This window comes from Corvus kubaryi, unplaced genomic scaffold (assembly GCF_017639235.1).
Source record: "Corvus kubaryi isolate FWS band 111438036 unplaced genomic scaffold, C.kubaryi_AGA036_p1.0 37395, whole genome shotgun sequence".
NCBI lineage: Eukaryota > Metazoa > Chordata > Aves > Passeriformes > Corvidae > Corvus > Corvus kubaryi.
In genome coordinates, this window is record NW_024581134.1 from 3,597,070 (window position 1) to 3,620,510 (window position 23,441).

General features: G+C 40.9%; 1 protein-coding gene across 3 annotated transcripts; it reads left to right on the plus strand.

The window, feature by feature from the left end:
* The first annotated feature begins 189 nt into the window (after positions 1-189).
* On the plus strand, positions 190-23,217 carry OGT (O-linked N-acetylglucosamine (GlcNAc) transferase). 3 transcript variants are annotated; one of them, XM_042039973.1, is made up of 22 exons: positions 190-379; positions 4,002-4,152; positions 5,059-5,302; positions 6,852-6,920; positions 9,930-10,046; positions 11,373-11,452; positions 12,651-12,846; positions 13,073-13,213; positions 13,390-13,490; positions 13,680-13,833; positions 13,938-14,039; positions 14,272-14,451; positions 14,998-15,156; positions 16,227-16,316; positions 17,066-17,191; positions 17,552-17,722; positions 17,844-17,960; positions 18,040-18,207; positions 20,198-20,350; positions 21,027-21,279; positions 21,475-21,598; positions 22,158-23,217. In XM_042039973.1, exons 1-22 carry the CDS (start codon positions 343-345, stop codon positions 22,330-22,332), a joined length of 3,108 nt encoding a protein of 1,035 aa, XP_041895907.1. In that variant the 5' UTR covers positions 190-342; the 3' UTR covers positions 22,333-23,217. The 3 variants fall into 3 exon arrangements, 2 of the variants coding, with proteins under 2 accessions (XP_041895907.1, XP_041895906.1); XR_006018051.1 differs by lacking the exon at positions 22,158-23,217 and adding an exon at positions 19,923-20,044 and having other exon boundaries at positions 207-379; positions 3,972-4,152; positions 21,475-21,547; XM_042039972.1 differs by having other exon boundaries at positions 210-379; positions 3,972-4,152.
* Positions 23,218-23,441: the final 224 nt, after the last annotated feature.

Below are 23,441 nucleotides of genomic sequence, written 5' to 3' on the forward strand. Positions count from 1 at the left end.
TGAGCGCCGCTTCCGCGGGGCCACGTGCGGGAGTAGCGGGAGGTGGCGGCGCATGCGCAGTCCCGCCGCCTTTGGCGCAGCGCTGCGCGCGGAAGGATAACCTTGGAGCCGTAGGACGACGATTCCAGCGGGTCCCTCCGCCCGCCGTGCGACAGCGCTGCCCGGCGCCGCCCGGACTCTTTTCCGCGGGGATAGTTCCGGCCGCGGCCATTCGGTACTGCCGCCGCCGCCGCCATTTCGGGAGCGCCGCTTCAGCGCGCCGCGATCGCGGGCAGCTCGGCCCGGCCCGGCCCGAACGCATCTTCTGCTGTCGCCGCCACAGACTCCCCGGCTCCTGTCCCGATGGCGACCTCCGTGGGGAACGTGGCGGACAGCACAGGTACCGTGCGCTGCGGCGCCCCCGGGGACGGGCTGGCCGGGGACAGTGGGGGCCGGGCCGAGCCCTCGCCCCCGGGGCTGCTCCCCGCTCTCCGGGCCCGCGCCCGGCGGAAGTTTCCAGAAGGAGCAGGGCGGGGGTGCCCCCGCCGCCTTTGTGGGGTCTGTGCGCCCCGGGCCCGAGCGCGGCCCTGGGTGCGCTCCGGTGGGCGCTGCCCGTGGGCAGCCCCCGGGCCGCTACCGGGGAGGCGCAGGAAGATGTGAGTGCGGCGGGCTCGCTGCTATATTTATCAGACTATCAGGTGACTGCGTTAGAGGGCGAAGTAGGGTAAAAGCCTGACCCCAAATATGTGTTGGTTTGCCCGGAATCGCTCGCTGCACTTAGGACTTCTTTTTCAGCAGTCCGGTCGAATGGAAGGTGTCCCTTCCCATGGCCGTGGAATTGGAACGAGATTGTCTTTAAGGTCCCTTCCAACCCAAACCGATTGTGTGGCACAGCCGAGCACTAAAACGCTTTTCTGAACAGTCTGATAGCGTGTTGCATCACGGAAGATCCTGCCCTAAATCTAGTTTGCAGGTCCAGGACTTGAGGAATGGAGGAGAAATCTGACTTTTTGTAGAGTAAAAAAAAAAGAAGTGTTATGCTAACTGAAAGGATGAAAGGACAACGCAGCTTTATACCCCAGATTTTGGGGGTTTCTATAACCAGAGGGACAGGAAGAGCTGAAACGATGTCTGGGAAAAATAGAAGGAAAAAGAGGACTTTTGGAGAAAGATGGGATAGCAGTGCAGAGATAGGGATCTAAAGAGAAACTGTAGTGATGCTGCAGTACGGTGTTTCGTACCTTCTCAGCTAGAACTGTGTCTGGTCAGCGAGGCTGCAGCATCCCCTTGGATCCCTGGAGGTAAAAAGAGCCACGTGCACGCTGGGAGAGAGTCCTGTGCTCATCCAGCACCTCCGAGCTGGAGGTAACCACTGCTCCTGTCTGGACCTAGACTGATCTGAACGCAGGGTTGAGCGTGAGTGTATTGCAAGTGTTTAGGATGGTATTGGGCGAGTGGGGGAGGGAAATGGCCTTGGGCACGTTTCTGATGGTTCTGTGCAGCTTTTTGTTTTGCTTGTATTGTCTAGAAGCCTCAGGGAAGGTCATTGTCACAGCATGTACTAGACTTTTTCCAAGGTCATAATCAAAGCGTGCAGCACAAGTTAGCCTAGGTACAGAAATTCATTTATGCAAGACTGGATACGGGATTTTCCTGGCTGTGAGTCCTCACTGCAATTATTTTCTTTACACATTGATTTAGTGAGCATCCATCCATGGGCTATCTTACGGATATTTTGCACTGCATAACTTCCAGCCAACTTTGTATTAGAAGTTTTGCTCGTTCTGAACTTTGTGATGTGCCTGTCCACTTCCTGCTTTTCAGTGAGCTTTATCAGAATCATTTATAAAATAAATGCTTGGAGGTAGATGACTAGCAATTTTATACTGAGTTTGCCTTATCTCTGCGGACAAAGGGTGGGTTGTTTTGTAAACAGAGACACTTGATAAATGAAAGAAAATGTCAGTGTTTCTTCTTTTGTTGCTTTTGGTAGTAGTTCTCATTCCCAGGTGTGAAATCTGCACCGCCTGCTCTCTTGCCCTGGAATTTGTAACTTCAGTTTGACTTCTTGCTTTAAATAGGCAAAATGTAGCATTTAGATCATGGCTGAAAGCCTACTTCCCAGCAGTCACAAGTATTGAAGTGTAAACTTTTGGGTTGTTTTGTTTCAGTGTGCTTTTTTGGTTTTTTTTAGCTTTGAAATTTACTAAAACAGTTGAAATGCGTTTGAAGAGGAAATCCACTTCATGAGACATGCTCTTCCTCTGTCTGGTTTCTCTGTTTGTGCCATCAGCGGAACTTGAAAATGTGCTGACCGCCAGAAGGGCAAACCCTGTTAACAGAAGGGCCAAGTGAGGAGCACCACAATACTGGTGCTCCAGTATTACCATCAGCACCATTTATAAACGGTGTGGTTTTCAGCCACAGTTCAACATTCTCATGTTGAATAAAGGTTGTACCTTTTTGTCTTTGCCAGTAGGTTTAACCAGATCCCGAAGTCCATTTTGCCCATAGTCAGGGTTTGAAAAACAGGAATCTAATCTGGATGAAGATACTTGGCTACTAATTTGGTAATTACCTGAAAATGAGTGGCTTTGGTAGTTCCAGTTTACTGTAAAACAGTTTATAGCACTGACAGAGACAATGTACTGCCTGGAAAAATTACTTAGAGCACTTGTAGTCTTACATTAAAACCTACTGGTACTAAAAACCCACATTTGAAAACAATTTAAATAACTTCCGTCAATCCCAATTTTGTAAAATCAGCACGAGGTAGTAAGTCTGTACTTAATGTCTTTATGATTTTTTTTTTCATCACCTTTAAAGTTCTCACAAAAGCATGAGAGTCTCTGGACTTTCGTACTACCCAGTACAAAAATGTAGGCTCAGCTGTTGAGGTGGTTTCTTCTGTTAGGAAAGGTTTATCTGTTTCATTTAAATTCAGAATTTTAAAACTCTGTGGGATAAGGTGGGAAGTGTTTAATGAATGGAATTAAGGGACTGCAGAGTACAGGAGGAAAGATGAGAGATACTTGAGGTAATCAAACCTTTTAATAGTAAGAGTCTTTGGTATAAAGGCATAATTTGAAGGCCAGCACTTCTTTCCAGGATGAATGGTTGTAGGTTTTTTCCAAGCTGCACTTGTTTATTAGTTTGTAAGAAATTTTACTTACTTTTCTTACTTCCAGTTGTTTTATGTAAAACAGGTGGTGTTTTATTTAAGTTTTTCGTTCTCCACAGTTGGGTATTAAATACTAAAACCATTTTGTCACTCCTGTTCCAGCTAAGCCTCCAGGAGCAGTAACTTCTTTCCTGTACCCTGTGTGTTTAATGGTTCCTCCTGTAGGCCAGTTGCATAATCTTTGAAGTGTGTGTTTGTCTCTCATCAGATATTGTTGTTCCAAGACCATTTTTTTTTTCTGTGAAGGAATTTTGACTCCTCAAAGAAAATGTAGGAGTATGCAGGATTCAAGGAATGTTACCCATTGTGCTTTTTTTGCCTTTTTTTAAAGGGCTTTCACTGCTTGTACAGCAAAACTTTATTTTGTTCAAGTCCTTTGAAGTCTTTGTCTCCTGTCCTTCATTTCCCTATTAAATTATTGGAACTTTTTTTTAGCATAGCAAAGCGTAGGATTTTCAGTCGTGGGGGAGGGTGAGGAGAGTCATTGTTCTGTTAGCAGCACTTCCACTGTTAGGAACCAAAATATATCATGACAGGAGTCTCAGAATAATGGAAAATGACTGACTTACAAATATTCACAGTCGTTACAGTCTGCATTTTTGTTACTATTAGCTGATGGAGTCAAGGACTGGTACAGATAAGATCTTAGAGTCCCAACTGTCACCTGCTGTAGTGTTTCATATAATTTCAAACATTTTCATCCATTAGTTGTGTACATTTGTTTTCATTGTTTTGTTTTGGTTTGGTTTTGTTTTGTTCCCATCATCTAACTTTTTGTTTTCCCCCTTTAAATGTTTTGGTGATTCTCCAGAACCAACGAAACGTATGCTTTCCTTCCAAGGGTTAGCGGAGTTGGCTCATCGTGAGTATCAGGCAGGAGACTTTGAAGCAGCAGAGAGACACTGCATGCAGCTCTGGAGACAGGAGCCTGATAACACTGGTGTGCTTTTGTTACTGTCGTCCATTCACTTCCAGTGTCGCCGACTGGACAGGTAGGTTTCTTCCTTCTGGGATTTTGCTGGGGTAAGAGAAATACAAATTGGACTCATCAGCTTTACAACAAACAGGAGGCCTTGCCATTATTCTAATTATTATTTTAATATTGTGCCTATTAACATTGGAGCATCAGGCACATTGGTGTGTACTGGCAGGATTTACATGTGTAATGTTCATTCCACCTACAGTCCAAGGTGGTTTTGTTTTTTTTTTATTTAAAGTTACAAGACTGTTTCCTGCACAGCAGCATGTTTAGTTAAACGAGTTTTCTGATCTGAAAGTTGTTTTTATGTTCTTTCTGCTTGCCTGTTCCTGATCTTGCTTTCTGTGCCTCTAGCATTTTGAACGTCACTTTTTCTAGCTGTAAATTCATGTTTGCTGGTGAAGGAAGTAAGAGCATTTGACTGAGATCTGTTTTATATAGTCTTCTGATTGAAGTTGTAGTAGTTCAGATAGGGGAAAATAAAATGGGTGAGGATACAACAGAATTTTACATGTAAGCCATGTCCTGCTTCTTGAAAAGAATATCAAGTGGAACATTGCGTAAAGTGTACAGGTGTTGGAAGAGGGATTCCTGTAGTGTTTTTTCCAAGTGTGTTGCGCTCAGGTTTGGTGAGGCAACTTGAACCCTTCTGACTGTAAATGAGACCTGTCTTTCTTCAGTACAACCTAAAATGGGAACGAGGGAGATCAGAGTTTAAGGTGGGAGCATAAACATCAAAGACAGCTCTGTAAGTCCAGATTTATTGGCTGTATGTCTGGTTCACTTAAGCATGAATGTTCATTAGAGTAACTAGATAAACAGGCAAACACTGGGTGTTGAGGGTGAGTTTTTTTTTTTTTTTTGTTTGGTTGTTTTTGGGCTGTGTTTTTTTATTTGCTAACTTGCCTGTTCTCTCCAGGTCTGCTCACTTCAGCACTTTGGCAATCAAACAGAATCCACTGTTGGCCGAAGCCTATTCCAATCTAGGCAATGTGTACAAGGAGCGTGGACAGCTGCAGGAAGCAATTGAACATTACAGACATGCACTGCGCCTCAAACCAGATTTCATTGATGGATATATAAATTTGGCTGCTGCACTCGTAGCTGCAGGTGATATGGAAGGAGCAGTACAGGCATATGTGTCTGCCCTTCAGTACAACCCTGTAAGTAATGCTTTATTTTATAAAAGTCCATTCTTAATTACTGCCCCAGGACACAAAAGTAGCAGCTTTCATAGAATGAATGAAAGATAACCCTTTCAACCTGTATGCTATAAACTTAATGAAGTAGTTATTACTATTTTTAAGGATCTTTGAAAGGCTTCTGTAACAAAAAGTTGTATATTGCAGTAAGGGCAGCTGGTTGTTTGCTTTTCTGTATATGTAACATACTTAACTGTTTAGATCAAAGAACAGCAAGGGTTTGGTTTTTTTTTTTTTCTGAGGGCAGAAGCTTCAGTGAATGGCCTCGTATTTAGCTTTGTGTGCTTTAATGTAGTATTACAGTGAGAAACTCAGTGCTTAGATTTGAATGTGAGATCTTGAAAAATCACCAGGTATTACTTTATCATGAAGTTAGAAATTTCATGGTGCTGAGTGTTGCCTTGGTTAGAATTCTGCTGTAGACTGGGTTAGATTTCCACTGTGGACTGGTTTACAGAAGTATCAGTTTAGGTTTTATAGGCTGAAACTGACTGTCTATAAGTGACTCCTATAAGATTGATCGATCTGGTGTTTGGGTTTTTGTCATATTGACTTTTTAGTAAACATTGTATCAGACTGCTGTCCTCTGTTTGTTTTGCATCATGCTCATTAAATTTGTGTAGTATTGCTCAGCATGATGAAGGTATTTGCCTGCATCTTTGGTCAAACATTTTGATAAAAAATACTTCAAGTGCAGCATCAGTCCTGTGTGCATAAATCCTTTTTCTGTAGGAGAAGCAAAAGCAAACCCAGTCCAACAAGTGCCCAGAATCTTATTTCTCTGTGTTCTTCAGCCAGTGTGAACTTGTCTAACTTAATATGTGTCTTGGGGTGACTAGTGGATGCACTGGTTAGAATAATGTGAGATGGTGGGATTTTTTACAGGGGTTGAGTTTTGTTTAGGTTAGTAAATCCTTTCATTAGTGTTGACAAAATGTCTCCATTCTCTGTGGTCTTTACTGCTAGATAATGCAGTTGCAGACTGTGCTTTCATTTCAAACAAATTAAAGAACAAGAACGTGTGGTAAAGTTGTTGGAAATGGATGGATTAGTGGGCAAAACGGGGAGAAAAACTTTTTTAGGGATACAGGCAGCAAAATCACTTTATATATCTATTTAAAAGCCATAATGGCAATAGTGTATCTTAAGAGTACAGGTTTGGAGCAATGGTTTGGGAAAAGAAAATGGGGCTTGAAATGCTTACACATGGCAAAAGGACTTAAGCTGCTGGAGGGCGTTTGTTTTCAGTTTTCTATTTCTGTATAATAGGAGTTGTATGAAATATTACTTCTTTTTAATTCTTTACAGTTGTTCATTACAGTACTAAATTTGGTCAGATTATCTGTTGTCTGTAATGCTAGGTCAAGAAAAATAATTTACATTTGTGATGTATCTACTAAGAATCTAAACTAAGCTTTAGAGGACTGGGTTATTCCCTTGCAAGTACTCTGTGAAGACCTGTGGAGCATTTGAAATCCTGAAGATGATGGTGTGATTTTGATTTTTTCAGGACTTGTACTGTGTTCGTAGTGACCTGGGGAACCTGCTCAAAGCCCTGGGTCGCTTGGAAGAAGCCAAGGTAGGTGTTGGGTAGAATACATGTAAACGTCAGTGTTTTGAAAACTTGAACTTTGCACCAAGTCTTCAAATCTGCGTTGATCTACAGACAGTCCGAGAAACTTCTGAAAACTGAAGGCACTGAAACACCCCAGAGTAGTTGCAGGGCAAGATATGGCATGTCCATGTTTAAAAAGTTGGTTTAAGTCAAGAAATGGAAAGTTACCGAGCCTTGCTGCTGAACTAGACTATCTGATACCATTCTGAAGTATTGGGCAGGGGCTCCATCATGCTTTCATCTGGAAATAAGTAACAATCCTTCAGATCTGAGGCTTGCCTGCTGGTGCCAAGCAGAGAGCCTGTGGTTAGCTCGAGATCCCTGTACGATGCAGGTGCTATTGAAAAGGCTGCTCTTCTAAAGTCCTTTGTGGCTTGTAAGTGGAGAAGAAACTTATCCAAATGTTACCTTGTAATACTGGCTTTTAAAGATTTTTATTCTTTTAACTTTTCCCTTCCCTTGATAGTGGAAGAAAGGCTAGTAAATAATAGCTGCAGTATGCGACACACACCACCCCCCCACCCCCATCCCCCAATATCTTTTCATCATGTCTTCCCTCTCCCCTCCCCCAAAATAAAGAAATCGGAAGGACAAAGCTGGTTTGTTTGGTAAATGAACTGATCAAAAGAAAACTTGCTGTAGTGGAAAGGTGGCTTCTAGCAGTCTTGCGTTTCCTAAACTGAGAATTTGAAAGCCAAGATGAGTTTAAAATTCTTGGCACGTTAAAATTTGGATTGCAGAAAGAAATTGTCTTGTTACAAGCCACCTTACGCGTCCGCGCTGCAGGGGTGAGGAGTGTGGAGAAATCAGAACCACTCTGGACTCCACGGCTGTCGCTCCAAGCCCCACGCGCATGCTCAGAAGTGGAGTGTATGAACAGCGTAGCTGTCTGTTTGGCTGCAGCACCATCTGGGGAGGGTGGGCATCTTTATGGGGTAACGGGGACTGCAGGTTCAAAATTCAATATTGTTTGATTTCTCATAACAACTTGGATGTGTGTACCACCCTAGGGCAGCCTGATTGATTTGGTCGGATCCAGGTTGAAAACATTGTATAGCGGCATTCGGAGTTAAACAGTCTTTGAGACACTTGGTTCTCAGCCCACCAAGCGGACAGCTAACATGAATTGCACTTCACTGCAGCTTTAGTGTGACTGGTATAGGCCAAGACACTGCGCCTGCCTTAGGTTGCTGACTTCTTTGTTTCAGAGCTCTGGAGACACCTAGTTTGAAAGTGTTATTCCGTTTTGTGAGAACTTAATAAACGAGGAAAAACATCTTGAGTAAATTGCAATGTGTTTCTTTGGTTATCAGTCCATTTGAAAGATCAAGCCAGCAGATTCCTTACAGTTTGAACTAAAATTTAATTTCTTTGTAGATATTTCAGAGCCTTTCTTCCAAAAAAAAAAAAGTCCCTGCTGTATGCAATTGCCCGATTAACCCTCTCCCTTCTGCATGTCTCCCTTGTTACAGACAGATTATCCTCATTCCCATGTGTTAAGACATATCCAAAAAAATGCAATTGCTTTGTTGAACTCTTACTAATGATCTTGTTTTATTTTCTCTCTTGTTTTTGGTTTTTCACCACTGATATTGTATTTAGAAGGTTTCAGGTGGGTGAAACCTCCTATTCCATGCGTAAGGTGCCTCGCTGAAGGGAGCTCGAGGCCTGGATCTAGGGCAGACACACACCTCCTCCTCCTCTTCCAGCAAGGAACGCACCGAAAAGTCACATGATGAGAAATATGGTAACGGGTTTGTAACTGCCACAGCAAAACCATTTGCCTCCATGCCTGAATCTTCTGTCTTGTGGCTTCAGAAACAGCTTAAAATATTTAATTACAAGCAAGTAATGTAAGAATATTTTATACTATTAGCCACAAATTCTTTCAAAGAAATAAAGTAAAAGTAAATTAAAATATTTTTTAAAGAAATAATTGGAGATAGTTAATAGTAAAAGCTTCTAACTCTTCTGGTTGTTCATTTTTTTCCTTTTTTCTTCTTTGTTTGGATTGCAGCGTTCTGCTCTTCTGATGATGCGCTGTGATCCTGCAGTAGCGCAAAGGCTGCGCAGCGGTAACGCGCATTGCGTGCGATTAAAGCCCCCGTGAACGGTTGACTCGATGATTAATCTCTGATCGGGCGACTGCCCGAGCTCCAGGCTGCAGCCTTTTGGATAAAATTGGGTTGTAATGCATTTACAGAGTCCAGACATCAAATTTAACATGCGAGTTTTGTGTGGGCCTGTCTGGTAGATTAATGATTCTGGTTGGCCGTTCACTGCACCTTGGGGCAATCACTAGAGCCAAGCAGTTCGCAGCGATAGCGTGGCGCCGTGCTGGGTAGGATGCGCAGCGATTTCTTGCGCTTGCATTACAGGGACCTAAACCTTCATGCAATCCTGTCATTTGAGGTTTTGAAGCTGCAGGAGAGGTTGAATTGTATTTGAAGAAACCAGCAAACAAGATGCAGATGGGGTGTGTCATCTCATTTGCCAAGCACACTTAAAACTGAGGAATGGCTTCATCTTTTTCTGTAGCTTTTTTGGTTCGGGGTTGTTTTTTTTTTTTAAAGTAATTTCTATCTGATTTAGAATATTGGAAAATTTTGTTTCAGAGCGAAGTTGTTTTTGCACGGTAATTTTTTGATTTTTATGCACTTGGAGGCGGCATACGTTTCTGGTAAACTACTTGAATTGTTTCTAAGATGATTTCTGTGGTGATTTGGTGTCTGAAGGAATGTTAAACTGTTACCAGCATAACTGAAAAATGGTGGGCTTGCACCTGGGTTTTGGTTTGCGCTGGCGCAGGATCAACAACAGTTTGCAGCGCATTAGTTTTGGCGCAAGCTAGCCTATACTGCAGGGTCACTTTTGGCTGGTTAGAGAAGGCATACTAACAATTATTTTTTCTCATTTTTTTCTTTTTACAAATATTCCCCTTCCCTTGTATCTCTCTTCTTTAACTATTCCAAGGCCTGTTACTTAAAAGCAATTGAGACTCAACCAAACTTTGCAGTGGCTTGGAGTAATCTTGGCTGTGTTTTCAATGCCCAAGGAGAAATTTGGCTTGCAATTCATCACTTTGAAAAGGTAACTACCTAAGGGAGTCAGCTTCACTGCTAGATTTGTATGTACATGCAGTTGTGTGCTTGCAGGTGATAGAAATATTTTGATAGTGGAGAACTTCGTATGATCCTCTTAGTTAACAGCTCATGTTAATTGTTTTTTTAAACTTGCTGGTGTTTCAAACTGCCTGTATGCTGCTACAGACAGACACTTAGAACTGCCCTAGGACTTGACACATGTCAAATATGAAAAAATTAATTAAATTTTTTCAGCCCTTTTTTGGACTAAAGTTTTAAAAAATCTGATTAGATGATAATGTTTTGCATGTTTTATGTGTGAGAGAATCAACTTGGTCCTTAAAATCATTTTTCATTGTGACTTTTGTTTCAGGTATTACTGTCCTTTGAGTATCTGAGAAGAACAGTTTTAGGTGACACATTAATTCCTCTTCTCCAGGGTTATTTTTCACCACTGTACAGACTTCTCTAGATTAGTGTCATTAACTAGTTGTCTGATTCCTTCCAATTAGTATCTAACTGGCACCGTAATTAATTTTGTACTCATTTCTAAAGTTGGATTTAAGATGTGGCAATAGTTCTTTCTGAAATTCATAGCTTTAAATCTACAGAAAAAAGTCTAGCTGCTCAAGATTTTTTTGGGGGGGGGATCTGTGTCTAGTTCGTGATAGATGAAGTATTTTAATTTGGAATTAATAGTTCCCATGAGACTGTAAGACTGTGGGGCTTGTCAGATACTCACATGTAGCTTTGTACTGCAGCTTCTGTAACTTCATCAGTTTCTTAAGTGGTTTTTTACATTTTATTAGTTTTGAAGGGAGTGAAGACGTTCTAGTTAAATGGCTACTGAATTTTCTCTGCACATGTGATGTATTTGCTCTTTCCTTGTTCTTGTGCACAGTCTCTGTTTTTCTGCACTGGTAAAGTTTTAAAATTCTGTCTCACTTTGCAGTAGATAAAGGATACAGATAAGGTTTTTTAGGGTTTCTCCTCTTAAAAACGAGCTAAAGACAACATAGCATCAGTAGACAGGAGTGTGAAGTATGATCAGCCTAATGTGAAATAAATGCTTAGCACTTCATTCTGCAGTAGTTGCAACTGAATAGGTAAGCAGACAAATAAATTTGAAGGTAGTACGTGCTGTCATTTCTACAGATAAATAATTTTGCTCTGTGATTGGTTTATATAAGTTTTCCTTCATTACTAGGTTATTGATAAAGTCTTAAAAGCTTACAGATTATAGTTATCAAATTTCAAAAAAGCATCAACTCAGTTTCATAGATAATGTTTTTGTGTTAAATGCTCAAAACTTTTACTTCAAAAATATTTTCAGGCTGTAACACTTGACCCAAATTTTTTGGATGCTTACATCAATCTGGGAAATGTTCTGAAGGAGGCAAGGATATTTGACAGGTAAGCAGATCAATACTGTTGGTCTCTGTGGCTCGTCAGGTGTATCAAGGTACAGATTATGTTCCTTCTGTAAAGTCTATGGACAGGGGTAGCAAAGACTTCAGCTGTAAGGTGAGCAAGCAAGTGGCTTTGAAGTGCAGACAGACCAGGCTACTGGTCTGTTTAAATAAAAATAAAAAATTACCATGAAATGTATTCTTTCATATTGCTTTCTTGTACAATGCACTGTCAAAAATGAGAGTTTCTGATGAAAATAGATTTGAAATTAAGGCTGGGGAGGGTGAAAATAAGATGCACGAGAAAGGCCTGAATACATGAATTCTCTGTTTTCATTATGTGATTCAGAACATAATTTGCAAGTGTGTCTCTTCTAAAATTTTCCTTCTGTGTGAGACAAACTAAAATGCTGGAATTCAGCTAAACATTTGATTGAATAGTCTGTATTTGTGACATGTCCCCCTCATGTTATTGCCTTGGGTTGCAATAGTGCTGCTGTCTTGTTGAGCTAATGTGTTCTGAGACCTCTAATCTGATAAGTGAATCTTTTGTTTCTGGGAAAAGATCCAGGCTGTGTTGTTTATATGCAGTGTACCATATTGCATCTGTTAATTGGTTTATAATTTCTGGTAGCTGTGGTTTGTGGCCCCAAATTTAATAAAAACTTGCAAGGAACAGGTTAATTACCTGCATTGCACACAGTCTAAATGATTCAGTGATATCTAATTTAACCATGAATTAGTGGACCAGAGGCATGTTTTTTCATAATTTCAGATCTTGAATCACCTTTTAAACATTACTTACTATGTATATTGTTATGATTTTCCTAGAAACTGGATTTGAATGTATCAGCCATTTGTATAGTGCTATAGGAGCACATAATTAAAGATTTCACTTTTGAACAAAGTGATGATTGAAGTCTTAAGTAAATCATGACAGGTTACTGGAGAGAATAAAGACATAAGATAATACTGTTTATCTTGTTAAAATGGAATAATAAATTGGCAAAAAATGGAGTAAGGAAAAAAAGGTGTTTTTCCTAATAATGAAGAGTGTTTTTAAAAAGTAGCTGAAAGCTTTGCTTGTTTTCCAGCAGACCTAATACTGTTCACTAAACACTGTACCAAGCAAGGTAAGTAATTCCTGCTCTCTGGATGATTGTTTACCTTCTCTTTTTTTTTTTTCCTTTGTTTTTTTTCAGAGCTGTGGCAGCTTATCTGCGAGCCTTGAGTTTGAGCCCAAATCACGCAGTTGTGCACGGCAACCTTGCCTGTGTGTACTATGAGCAGGGCCTGATAGACCTGGCTATCGACACCTACAGGAGGGCCATTGAGCTCCAGCCCCACTTCCCTGATGCCTACTGCAACTTGGCCAATGCCTTGAAGGAGAAAGGCAGTGTAAGGAGCACTTCTTTCCTTCTTAGAATTACACTGAATGCTTTTTTAATAGACACCAGCAGTCGCCACTTTTGTTAAGATGGATGTTAACCTCACTTACTTAAAAGGGAGAATAATTCAGGAAATCTCCATCTCGAACCTTTTAAAAGTGATTGTATAATGACGTCTCCTAAACAGTGCTTTTACAATAAATATTACTATATTAACAGTGTCCCTTTTTTTCAAGGTGGTAGAAGCAGAAGAATGCTACAACACAGCCCTTCGACTTTGTCCCACTCATGCAGATTCTCTCAATAATCTGGCAAACATCAAGCGGGAGCAGGGCAATATTGAGGAAGCTGTCCGTCTTTACCGGAAGGCTCTTGAGGTACAGTAGAGTGGGAGGGAGAGGTGGGTGGTTCGGGTTGGGAATTTCTAATAGGACCTAGGTTTTTTCCTCCTCTCTATAAAAAAAAGTAAGAAAATACAGTAATAAATGCACAAGTATTTGTGCTGTGGTCTGCTTGTGACATTTGAGACAGAGTCAGTTTCTTTTTCTTCCAGGTGTTTCCAGAGTTTGCTGCAGCGCATTCAAACTTAGCAAGTGTTCTGCAACAGCAGGGAAAGTTACAGGAAGCTCTGATGCATTACAAAGAGGCTATTAGGTAAATGGATACTCTCTGTAAGGGTCCCAGCCTTTCCTAACAGGAAGGTGCCTAGATTTGCACAGAAGGTGATTTAGTCATGTGTTTTAATTTGCATAGTTGCTCAAGTGGAAAAGTCTGGATTTGAGTGTGTCTTCTTGTTGGAGGAGGAGCTTTTCTTGTTCATGACATATTATCTTTATTTTTCAGAATCAGCCCCACATTTGCAGATGCTTATTCTAATATGGGAAACACTTTGAAGGAGATGCAGGATGTTCAAGGAGCTCTGCAGTGCTACACCCGTGCCATTCAGATAAACCCAGCTTTTGCTGATGCCCACAGCAATCTGGCCTCGATTCACAAGGTAGCACATGCAAATGATTCACTCTTATAAGAGTGTGGTGGGGCACTGTGAGTAGTTACCCTGAGGATATTTTTACCTGCTGACTCATTTCTGTGTCTTCACAGGATTCAGGGAATATACCAGAAGCTATTGCCTCTTACCGTACTGCTCTGAAACTGAAACCTGATTTCCCAGATGCCTATTGTAACTTGGCCCACTGTTTGCAGGTGAGGAAGATGAGGCTTTGATTGTAATTCTCAGGATTCCTGTGTAGCAGATTACTAATTTAAATGTAAAGAGTTAGATTTAAATGAGAAGATAAGATTATACAGTCGTCAACAGTAATTACAGAAGTTCTCACTTCCATTTTTGGAAGAAACATTAATCTCAACCTGTGAAATAACTGATACAGGTTGAAGGAAGCTGTTGTCCTAATCTTTGTTTTTCCTTTTTTTTTAGATTGTCTGTGACTGGACAGACTATGATGAAAGAATGAAGAAGCTGGTTAGCATTGTAGCTGATCAGCTGGAGAAAAACAGACTGCCTTCTGTACACCCACATCATAGCATGCTGTATCCCCTTTCTCACAGTTTCAGGAAGGCAATTGCTGAGAGACATGGAAATCTCTGTTTGGACAAGGTAGGAAGTTCTATACAGGCCAGTTGTGATTGAAGTTCTTTGGGGCTTTGCCTGTTTCTGCTCAGAATCAAATACTCAGATTCTCCGTATTAGCCTTTGTAGGCTTTCTGAGTCACTGACATATAAAGAGATAGGATGTAATGTTCACAGTTGTTAGTGCTTCATGAGTTTTGAGACAGACTACTTGTGCAGGTTGCCAGTTATAAATGAAAATGTGCTGTCAGCTGGTGGCAGGGTCTGGTTAACTAATGGTGTCAGTATATTTAATGATCAGGGGTGGGATATTGAAACTGTTAGAAAAACAGAAATGCAGTAGTGATGTCTGTATTTGTCTGAGAGCAGAGACATCACATCTTGTGACACAGTGTGTGGGCACTGCACTTGGCTGCAGTGGAATACGTAGAATGCAGGTTTGGAATAACATATGTCCATGACTGCTTGCTTGAATGTGGGATAAGGTTAATTGCGCAAACTCCTAGGAGGTTTTTGTCCCTTTTGTTTATATTTTAGTTCCTGAGTTTGTAAACACTCGTGTTTTCTTGGCAGATTAATGTTCTTCACAAGCCACCATATGAGCACCCCAAGGATCTGAAGGCCAGTGAAGGTCGACTTCGTATTGGCTATGTGAGCTCTGACTTTGGAAACCATCCAACCTCACACCTAATGCAGTCAATTCCAGGCATGCATAACCCAGACAAATTTGAGGTAAAAATATAAATGGCATACTTAAAGCTTTAAATAAGGCTGTAAGTGGCACTTCTTGGTGCAAGCAATTAAACAAGGAAAGAGCAAATCTTTGCTTCTTGGGTTTGTTTTTTTATGGGTTGAAGAGTTCTTCAGTCCGAGTCATCCCTTTCCCAGGATGAAGTGTTGTTTTCAGATACACTTTCAGTTTCCTGACTGGGAGTGATGCCATGAAGATTTTTTGCCTTTTCTTTTATACCCCTGTTATACCTTTTTTACAGCTTCTGCATTCTTAGTGCTTTTTGCCTACATTCTTGGACTTGTTTGTCAAGCTGAGAGACGTAAACATTTTAGAAGCTTTGTAGCCAGGGATCAGTGTGGCCCAGACCCCAAGGTCCTCTCCAGAACACATTCTGTAAACTAAGATAGAACCATCCAGGGGAAGGTTCCTTGGGGAGCGGAGCTCACTCGAGCCTCTCATTGGGGAATCTTTGATAGATCTGCTAATTAGTAAGACCTGTAATGTTATACCAGATCTTTTGTGGGGTGTGCATTGTGATGCATATGACCTGGACGTGTGCACCTAAGGGTCCTTAAAATAAATACCAAGGTAAAATCCCTTTTCTCCTTCTAACCGTGTATGACTCTTGATTTTAAGACCAGGAAAAGGCATCAGGAGAACTAGTCACTGTTAAAAAGCTTCCCTGAGGCTTAGCTTGTCTGTTCAGCCTGATTGATAGTTATGATTCTCACTAATTACAAAGTCAAAGGTGACTTGTAGAAGGCATTCTTAGAGAATTTAATTCTTATGCAAATCTTCGGTTAAATTACTTTGCCTTGCACTCATGAGAACGTTGGATATATGTCTCTGCAGTATGCAGTGCCATACTCTGGCACCAGAAATAGGCCTGGTTCAAATGTGTCAAAAAATGGCCCAGTGCCTTTTTTTTTGCTTCTTTCTCAACTGGTAAATGCCACATAAATTAATATGGTTTGTGTGAAACTAGATGTAATTTAAAATTGCAATATAGCACAGTTATTTTATGGGCAAGTTGTCATAGATACTCAGTTTTTGGTGCCTCATATTCTAGGTATTCTGTTACGCCCTGAGTCCTGATGATGGGACAAACTTCCGTGTAAAAGTGATGGCTGAAGCAAATCATTTCATTGACTTATCTCAGGTGAGCTTGTTTTATGCTTTGACCTTTTAGCAAACCTAGATTTTTCTAAATGAAGAAGGAGGAGATGAGCCTGTAGTTTGAGATTCTTACTTAAAATCATTTCTTGAATTAGGTTGATGTTAGTCTTGAGAATTTTGAAATTTGTAGATGTATTGATGTTAGGCCTTACCTGGGATGTGGTGGTTATCTTGTGATCTCTGCTTACTAAAAAGTAACATTATCATTATTTATTAACTCTCACATTAGATCTCAAGATAAGTCATAATTAAATGTCATGGAGAAATCAAGATGTCACAACTGCAACATTTAGGCTTGCTTTAGGTTCAGTGTGAAAACTGACCAGGATTTCAGTATACACAGAAGTCAAGACAAAATCCTTAGGAGTAGCTAATTGGCTTATTCTTGATCTTCTGTTTGATTTTCTGTACTACCTTAGTTTGTGAATGTGCCACTTGACCCATGTGAGCTTTGATTACTAATTAGCCTTAGAGGAGTGGGTGTGGGGGAGGCTGTTCTGGTTTGTATAACCTCAGTTTCTAGCCTTTAGCTTTTGTTTTACTGCTACTGAAGTTAAGTGCTGCATTGAGGACTTAGACTTCTGTAAAACCAGGCATAACAAGATTTAAGTTTCACTTAAATTAAATTATGCAGTTGGCATCTATCCATTGTTACACTGATGACTAACCACATTTATTACTGGAGGACTGAAAACACAAAGAACTTGTATTTATGTATTTATTTATTCTTAGATACCATGTAATGGAAAAGCAGCAGACCGCATCCATCAGGACGGGATTCACATTCTCATTAATATGAATGGCTACACCAAGGGAGCCCGAAATGAATTGTTTGCCCTGAGACCAGCACCTATTCAGGTAACCAAGTCAGAAGGCTCTTAGTAAGCCAGAATCAATGTCAGAGTTTTTTGGGGGGATTTTTTGACTAAAGATTTTCTAAAATGCCTATGGAAAGAGAATGAGAGGAACCATAATTAGAGTCAGTCTAGACTACAGGAATTGTCTCAGGTCAGAGAAGCTGTAATCACTGGTTAGTGTTCTGGCTTAAAGCTGCACATAGTGGGGGAAATTTGCTTGAGACATCAATTTTAGAATATCTTTGAGCTGTTCACTGTCTTGGTAGTGAAAGTTTGGAGTTAGGGGTCGATCTTCAGTTGGTAAAGCAGAAGAGGGAACTTGAACCTGTATGTGGCAAAACCTTGCTTTCTTGTTTTTTAGGCAATGTGGCTAGGGTATCCTGGAACCAGTGGGGCATTGTTCATGGATTATATCATCACAGATAAAGAAACTTCCCCAGTTGAGGTGGCTGAGCAGTATTCAGAGAAATTAGCTTACATGCCAAACACTTTCTTTATCGGAGACCACGCCAACATGTTCCCCCATCTGAAGGTATGTTGGAAGAGGGGGCAAGAAAAGTAGGTGTTTTCCATAGGTGTCTTTATGAAATGGCACTTAGTATAGTATTGGTAAGTGATCTTGTAACTTCTTGAAATCTTTTTTTTTTTTACAGAAAAAAGCAGTCATTGATTTCAAGTCCAATGGTCATATTTATGATAACAGGATTGTTTTGAATGGCATTGACTTGAAGGCATTCCTTGACAGCCTTCCTGATGTCAAGATTGTTAAGGTGAGAGCTGCTCTTGTCTGTGTACAGTCCTGGGGACTGAAGGTAGTACTCCCTCTGATGCCTGTGTGATTTATCTCAGATGAAGTGTCCCGACAGCTGTGACAATGCCGATGGCAATGCCGCCCTCAGCATGCCAGTCATCCCTATGAACACCATTGCAGAGGCTGTGATTGAGATGATTAATCGTGGACAAATTCAGATTACTATCAATGGATTCAACATCAGTAATGGATTAGCAACTACTCAGGTGAGGCACTTCAGGACACTGTTCTCTTGGGCTTTATGTTATATATGTATGTTTTAACATAACGAAGAAGAGCCTCCAAGCAAATGTGTTTTCTGTCATGTTGATTCATTTAGTTGTCATATTGAAGGAAGCTCATTGTAAGCCACAGATGTAATGGAAGATGATCATCCCCCCCCCCCCTCAAAGATAGAGGAATTGTATCTAGAGGTATCTAAAGTCCAAAGAAATTCATTCTTGTTGCATAAAGAAGATACTTGTTTGTTCTGAATTTGAAGGCAAGATTTCCTTACTGCCTGCAGCCTACTGAGATTTGTGACCTGTTATTCAGTGTCAGTTGTGTTTTTCTGTTGGAAAAAAAAATTGCTGAGTAATAGAATAGAGGCAAAGTTACTCCACTGTATTTCAACATTTATTCATCTCCTTACATCTTTCAGAATTATGCATTGTATTACCACCTCTCAGGGCTTAACAATTCATGGGATTTTAGTGACAGTTACTGGTGGTGTTTAACTCTTCTTCCACTGCAGAACAGTTTTTCCCTTTCAGAAATGCCATATTCTGACATTGGCATAACTCATTATCTTGTGAGTTTTACTCAGTTTACAGTCCCTCAGGAACCTCTTTTACAGCATTTTGATATCTTTTATTGCCACTGCTCTCTTCATAATCTCATACCTTGTTTTATTTTGGAGTTCTTTTGTTCACAACTGAGACTTTTCTTTGAGTTGGTAATAGTTTCTCTTAGTTTGGCCCGTAAGGCTGTTTTTTTCTGAAGTTGTCATCTGAGAATCATAGAGAATTCTTGTCTTAACGCTCCACCACTGAGATGAAACACTCCTAAGATCTGTCTGTGCACTTCTAAAACAGGATTTCTGTCGTTCAGTGATGCTAATATAGCACTTCTTTGTGCTGAGATCAGTTACTTTTGGGCATAGGTCAACAAGAACTGAGCATTGTGTTTTTTGAGGTCTCGGTGACCTAAATAAGTAGCATGTTTACCAGCTTCTTTAGAGCTGTTGTGCATCTTCTAACAGTCAGTGACAGCGAGTCATTGTCATTCACATCAAGTGTGTCATCAGTGGCTGGCTGCAATGCCACTGTCTAAATTTTAAACCCATATGTATGTAAAAATACATATATAAGGAAGAAGGCTCTAAGTAGCTGTGTTGCTCTGTCTGTTTAGTTTTGATGCCATTATTGCATGTCATTATTAAAAAAAAAATTGAAAATCCTGCTTCCATTTTACTAATCCTCAGGACTCTTGCATGGTATCTTGATTATCCCAACTTCATCCTCTGCTGCTTTTTATTAGCATATTCTTATTCTTTGTGAATGCTTTAAGATTCTTTTTTTTTTTAAAGTTCATAATTAACTCTTCTAATCTAATTTTTATTATTTTCATTATTTTCCTTGTCAACTGGTTCCTTACAGTCTTATCAGTTAAATCTGAGTCTGCATCTATTGATTATCTGTTCTGTGCTTACTGTATTCTTTCTCTCTTAAAAAAAAAAAAAAGCACACACAAAAAACCCACCCAAAAATAAACCACAAAATTCCAAACAAGCCAAACCCCATCTTTGCTTTCTAAATACCTTTTTATTCTGTCTTTCAGTTTTAATTTTATTTTTGGTCTCGAGGAAATTAAGTGACCTTAAGGAGGATAGGATTCCATGTGTAATGCCTCTTTATATGATTCTTCTTTCCAATTATTCCAGTTACTTGGAATTTCGGGGAGATATAGGAAGGGCATGAAAATGCCCAGTGTTTTTTGCCTTGGTGGTTGCAACATTGTGGCATCCACAAGCGTGTACACATACCAGTTAAATTCTTGCGGTGGGTAAGTAGACAATTTTGTTTTGTATCATAAAACCAAAGATATGCTTACAGTAATTTGTTATGCTAACAAATGTGTCTCAGGACATTTCCACAGGGCATAGTCTTGTTTCCTGCAGTTTCAGTGTTTCAGTAGCTTTTTTTTTTTCCCCTTTAGATTAACAACAAAGCAGCAACTGGTGAAGAAGTTCCACGGACTATAATTGTTACTACTCGTTCTCAGTACGGCTTACCAGAGGATGCTGTTGTGTACTGTAACTTCAACCAGCTGTATAAGATTGATCCTTCCACCTTGCAGATGTGGGCTAATGTGAGTATCTGTATCCAATAGGAAATCTAAGGTCAGACTTCAGGCATAGCTGTTCAGGTTAGCTAAAACTTCATGCAAGTTAAGTTTTAACTTCTCTGTGGAAAACGCTGACATTGAGCCGTTTGAATCCCTACAGTGTTCATGTGCAGGGCTCAGTGTTAGCAGAATATAGAGTGTTTTAGATGTGTTTCAGATGATACCTGTGCATCTAGCCAGTGAAAATTTGTGTTTTGGACAGCCTAAGTATGCTGGTTCTCCATTGTGAAATAATTCTGGCTTTCCTTAGTCTCTGCAATTGAGTTACAATTGGCCTTGGCAGTTGATAGATTGATACATCTGTATCAGGTTCCAGCTTACGGTGTATTGCTGAGAACTACTTGGGGGTAATTTTTTATATTCCATAGTATGGGCCTATAAACAAATGAGACCATTAATTTCAAGACTTGCTCTCTTAAGAACTGCTCTGTGAAGTGTTGCTCAGAGTTGCTGTCTCTTTCAGTGGGTTAGAAATACAATCCTGGTGATCTCATTCATAATGATGATCTGTTGAATTTCTGCTCTATACCTCAAAGTACTGAATGATGATGGCTTCCACTTAGTATGTGGCAATTTCTTCTTCAGAAAAATAAATGTTCCTCTCTGGACTTTCTGTATTTGCTCTTTATTTTTGTTACAGATCCTAAAAAGAGTTCCCAACAGTGTGCTCTGGCTGCTACGTTTCCCAGCTGTAGGAGAGCCCAATATCCAGCAGTACGCACAGAACTTGGGTCTTGCCCAAAACCGAATCATCTTTTCACCTGTTGCCCCCAAAGAAGAGCATGTGAGGAGAGGGCAGTTGGCTGATGTTTGTCTGGACACTCCCCTTTGCAATGGGCACACAACTGGCATGGACGTGCTCTGGGCTGGAACGCCAATGGTCACTATGCCAGGTAATGCAGCAGGGAACCTACACTGGACACATGCGTTGGAATGTTAGTAATTTTTTAGTAACAGCAAACACATCAAACTTTGCTCCTTGTGGAGGCAGAAGGAAGGTAACTCCTAGTGTGTGATAAGTGTCTTGATAAACTCATTCCTGGTTGTTTTTGTTGGTTTTGATTTGCCTTTTATTTTCTTTTCTTCAGGCGAGACTCTTGCCTCACGAGTTGCTGCCTCACAGCTCACTTGCCTGGGTTGTCTTGAGCTGATTGCAAAAAGCAGACAGGAGTATGAGGATATTGCTGTGAAACTGGGAACTGACCTGGAATAGTAAGCAGACTTGGGACTCTGTAATGTGGGAACATCAAGAATGTAGAGTACTCTATTTGGGCACAGTGCTGAGACATCAGTAGTTTTAATCCTGCAGATAGTTTATATTTAAAATAGCTGGGCAGTCCTCTTCTAGAGGTGTCTTGTGTTGCAGTTAATTCAGCTTCTGCTTTTCTGGTAACTTAGCAGCACTCCCAATTGAATGAAAATTCTGAAGAAACTGCTTATGTGCAGAAGTGCAATATAGTTCCCATTTTGTTCTTTTTTAAAGTGAAGATTAAGCAGTTTGTCACTTCAAGTTAAAATCATGCTGTGAAGTGTTACTGCACTACAGATAATGCAGCAAGTTAATGTTGCAGCTCTTCTGAATTGAAGTGGTCATACCGGTCTGTATGAGAAATGATGAGATAGAACAGGAATTTGGTGGAGGTGGGGGGCAGGTGTTTTTGAAACAGTTGTACAGGCAGTTCTGGGTTAGCTGAAAACAGCAGGTTTCAAAGGTAAACAGTATTATGTAGTGTTTGGAGTGTCTCATGACTGCTTTAACTCTCTTTTGTAGCCTGAAAAAAATCCGTGGCAAAGTCTGGAAGCAGAGAATATCCAGCCCTTTGTTCAACACGAAGCAGTACACGATGGACCTGGAGCGGCTGTACCTCCAGATGTGGGATCACTACGCTGCGGGCAACAAACCGGACCACATGATCAAACCAGTGGAGGCCAGCGAGTCTGCATGAAGAGAGACTGGGTGTGCCCACCAGGAACTCTCCAGGAACTGAGCCTCTCCAACACTTGTGCAGAGATGATGAGCTAAAAACTGTGCATTTCTACTTAATCTGCCTGGTACTCTGTGGCTGAAGTAATACATGATGGTGATTAAAGCACAGCCAGACCTATTTCTTGCATGATAGGGAAAGACTCAATAGAGCCTGGGATCCTTTTATTCCATGAGGAATTTGAATGGGATTGAGCCGTGTACATGTGAGCCTGTGTGTGTGAGTGACAAAGTGGTTGCTGGGGAAAGTTTGAACTGCCCAACCAATTTATGATATCATGAATTGATTTAATCTTCCTACAAACCTCTCTCCTTTTATGTGGATTGGGAATTGGAGCGTTTTAACATTTGATTTTGGGTACTCCTGTTGGTATATATGTGGTTCTCCCATGACAAGATTTCCAGCTAGCAAGTTGCTCCCTGTGTTAATTTCTAAACTGTGTGGACTGAAGGGGCATATGTGCTGGTGTAGTCTTTTTTTATAGGTTTTATAAACCACTTGAGCCTATATCAGCCTTTTAATGTTTGACCTCTGTTTTGGAGCTCTCTGTAATGTGTTGGTTAAGATAAGGACTTCTGGGGTTTTTTTGTTTTTTTTTGTTTTTTAAGCTTCTCCAATAACTCAGCTAATTGGCTTCATGATGGCAGCTCCTATTCTGTTGAAAAACCAAATTTGATTTGAAATTAATCCTCCCCACAAGTGTTTGAGGTAAACACAAACTGGTGCCAAATACAGATCTTTCAGGAATGATTGTTAATTATGTATAGGGATGCAGTCCTAGGTACTGTAGCAAAGACTTTAAAAAAAAAAAAAAAATAAAGCTTTGGTTTGCCAGTTTGACTGATTTGACCGGTGTTTCACGTTTTGTCCTGCTGTCAGAAAGAAAAAAGCCTTGCTGTCCTTCCCTCTTCCTTTGCGTCACGTTTTGAGCGGCTGTTTGGGCAGAAATGGGCGTTTTCGCTTGGAATTGGCCACGGCGGAGTTTGCGCGCCGCCGGCGCCGCCCGTGTGCGCATGCGCGCCGCTCCGGAAGCGCGGGGGCCGCTCGAGCGCCATGGCGGGAGCGGCGGC

What these genes read in the sequence shown, in the direction of transcription:
- OGT (XM_042039972.1), top strand. Translation starts at nt 343, where the DNA reads ATGGCGACCTCCGTGGGGAACGTGGCGGACAGCACAG. An exon ending in CCTTGAAGGAGAAAGGCAGT is followed by an intron (nt 12,847 to 13,072) that starts GTAAGGAGCACT and finishes CTTTTTTTCAAG; the next exon opens with GTGGTAGAAGCAGAAGAATG. An exon ending in GAAATCTCTGTTTGGACAAG is followed by an intron (nt 14,452 to 14,997) that starts GTAGGAAGTTCT and finishes TTTTCTTGGCAG; the next exon opens with ATTAATGTTCTTCACAAGCC.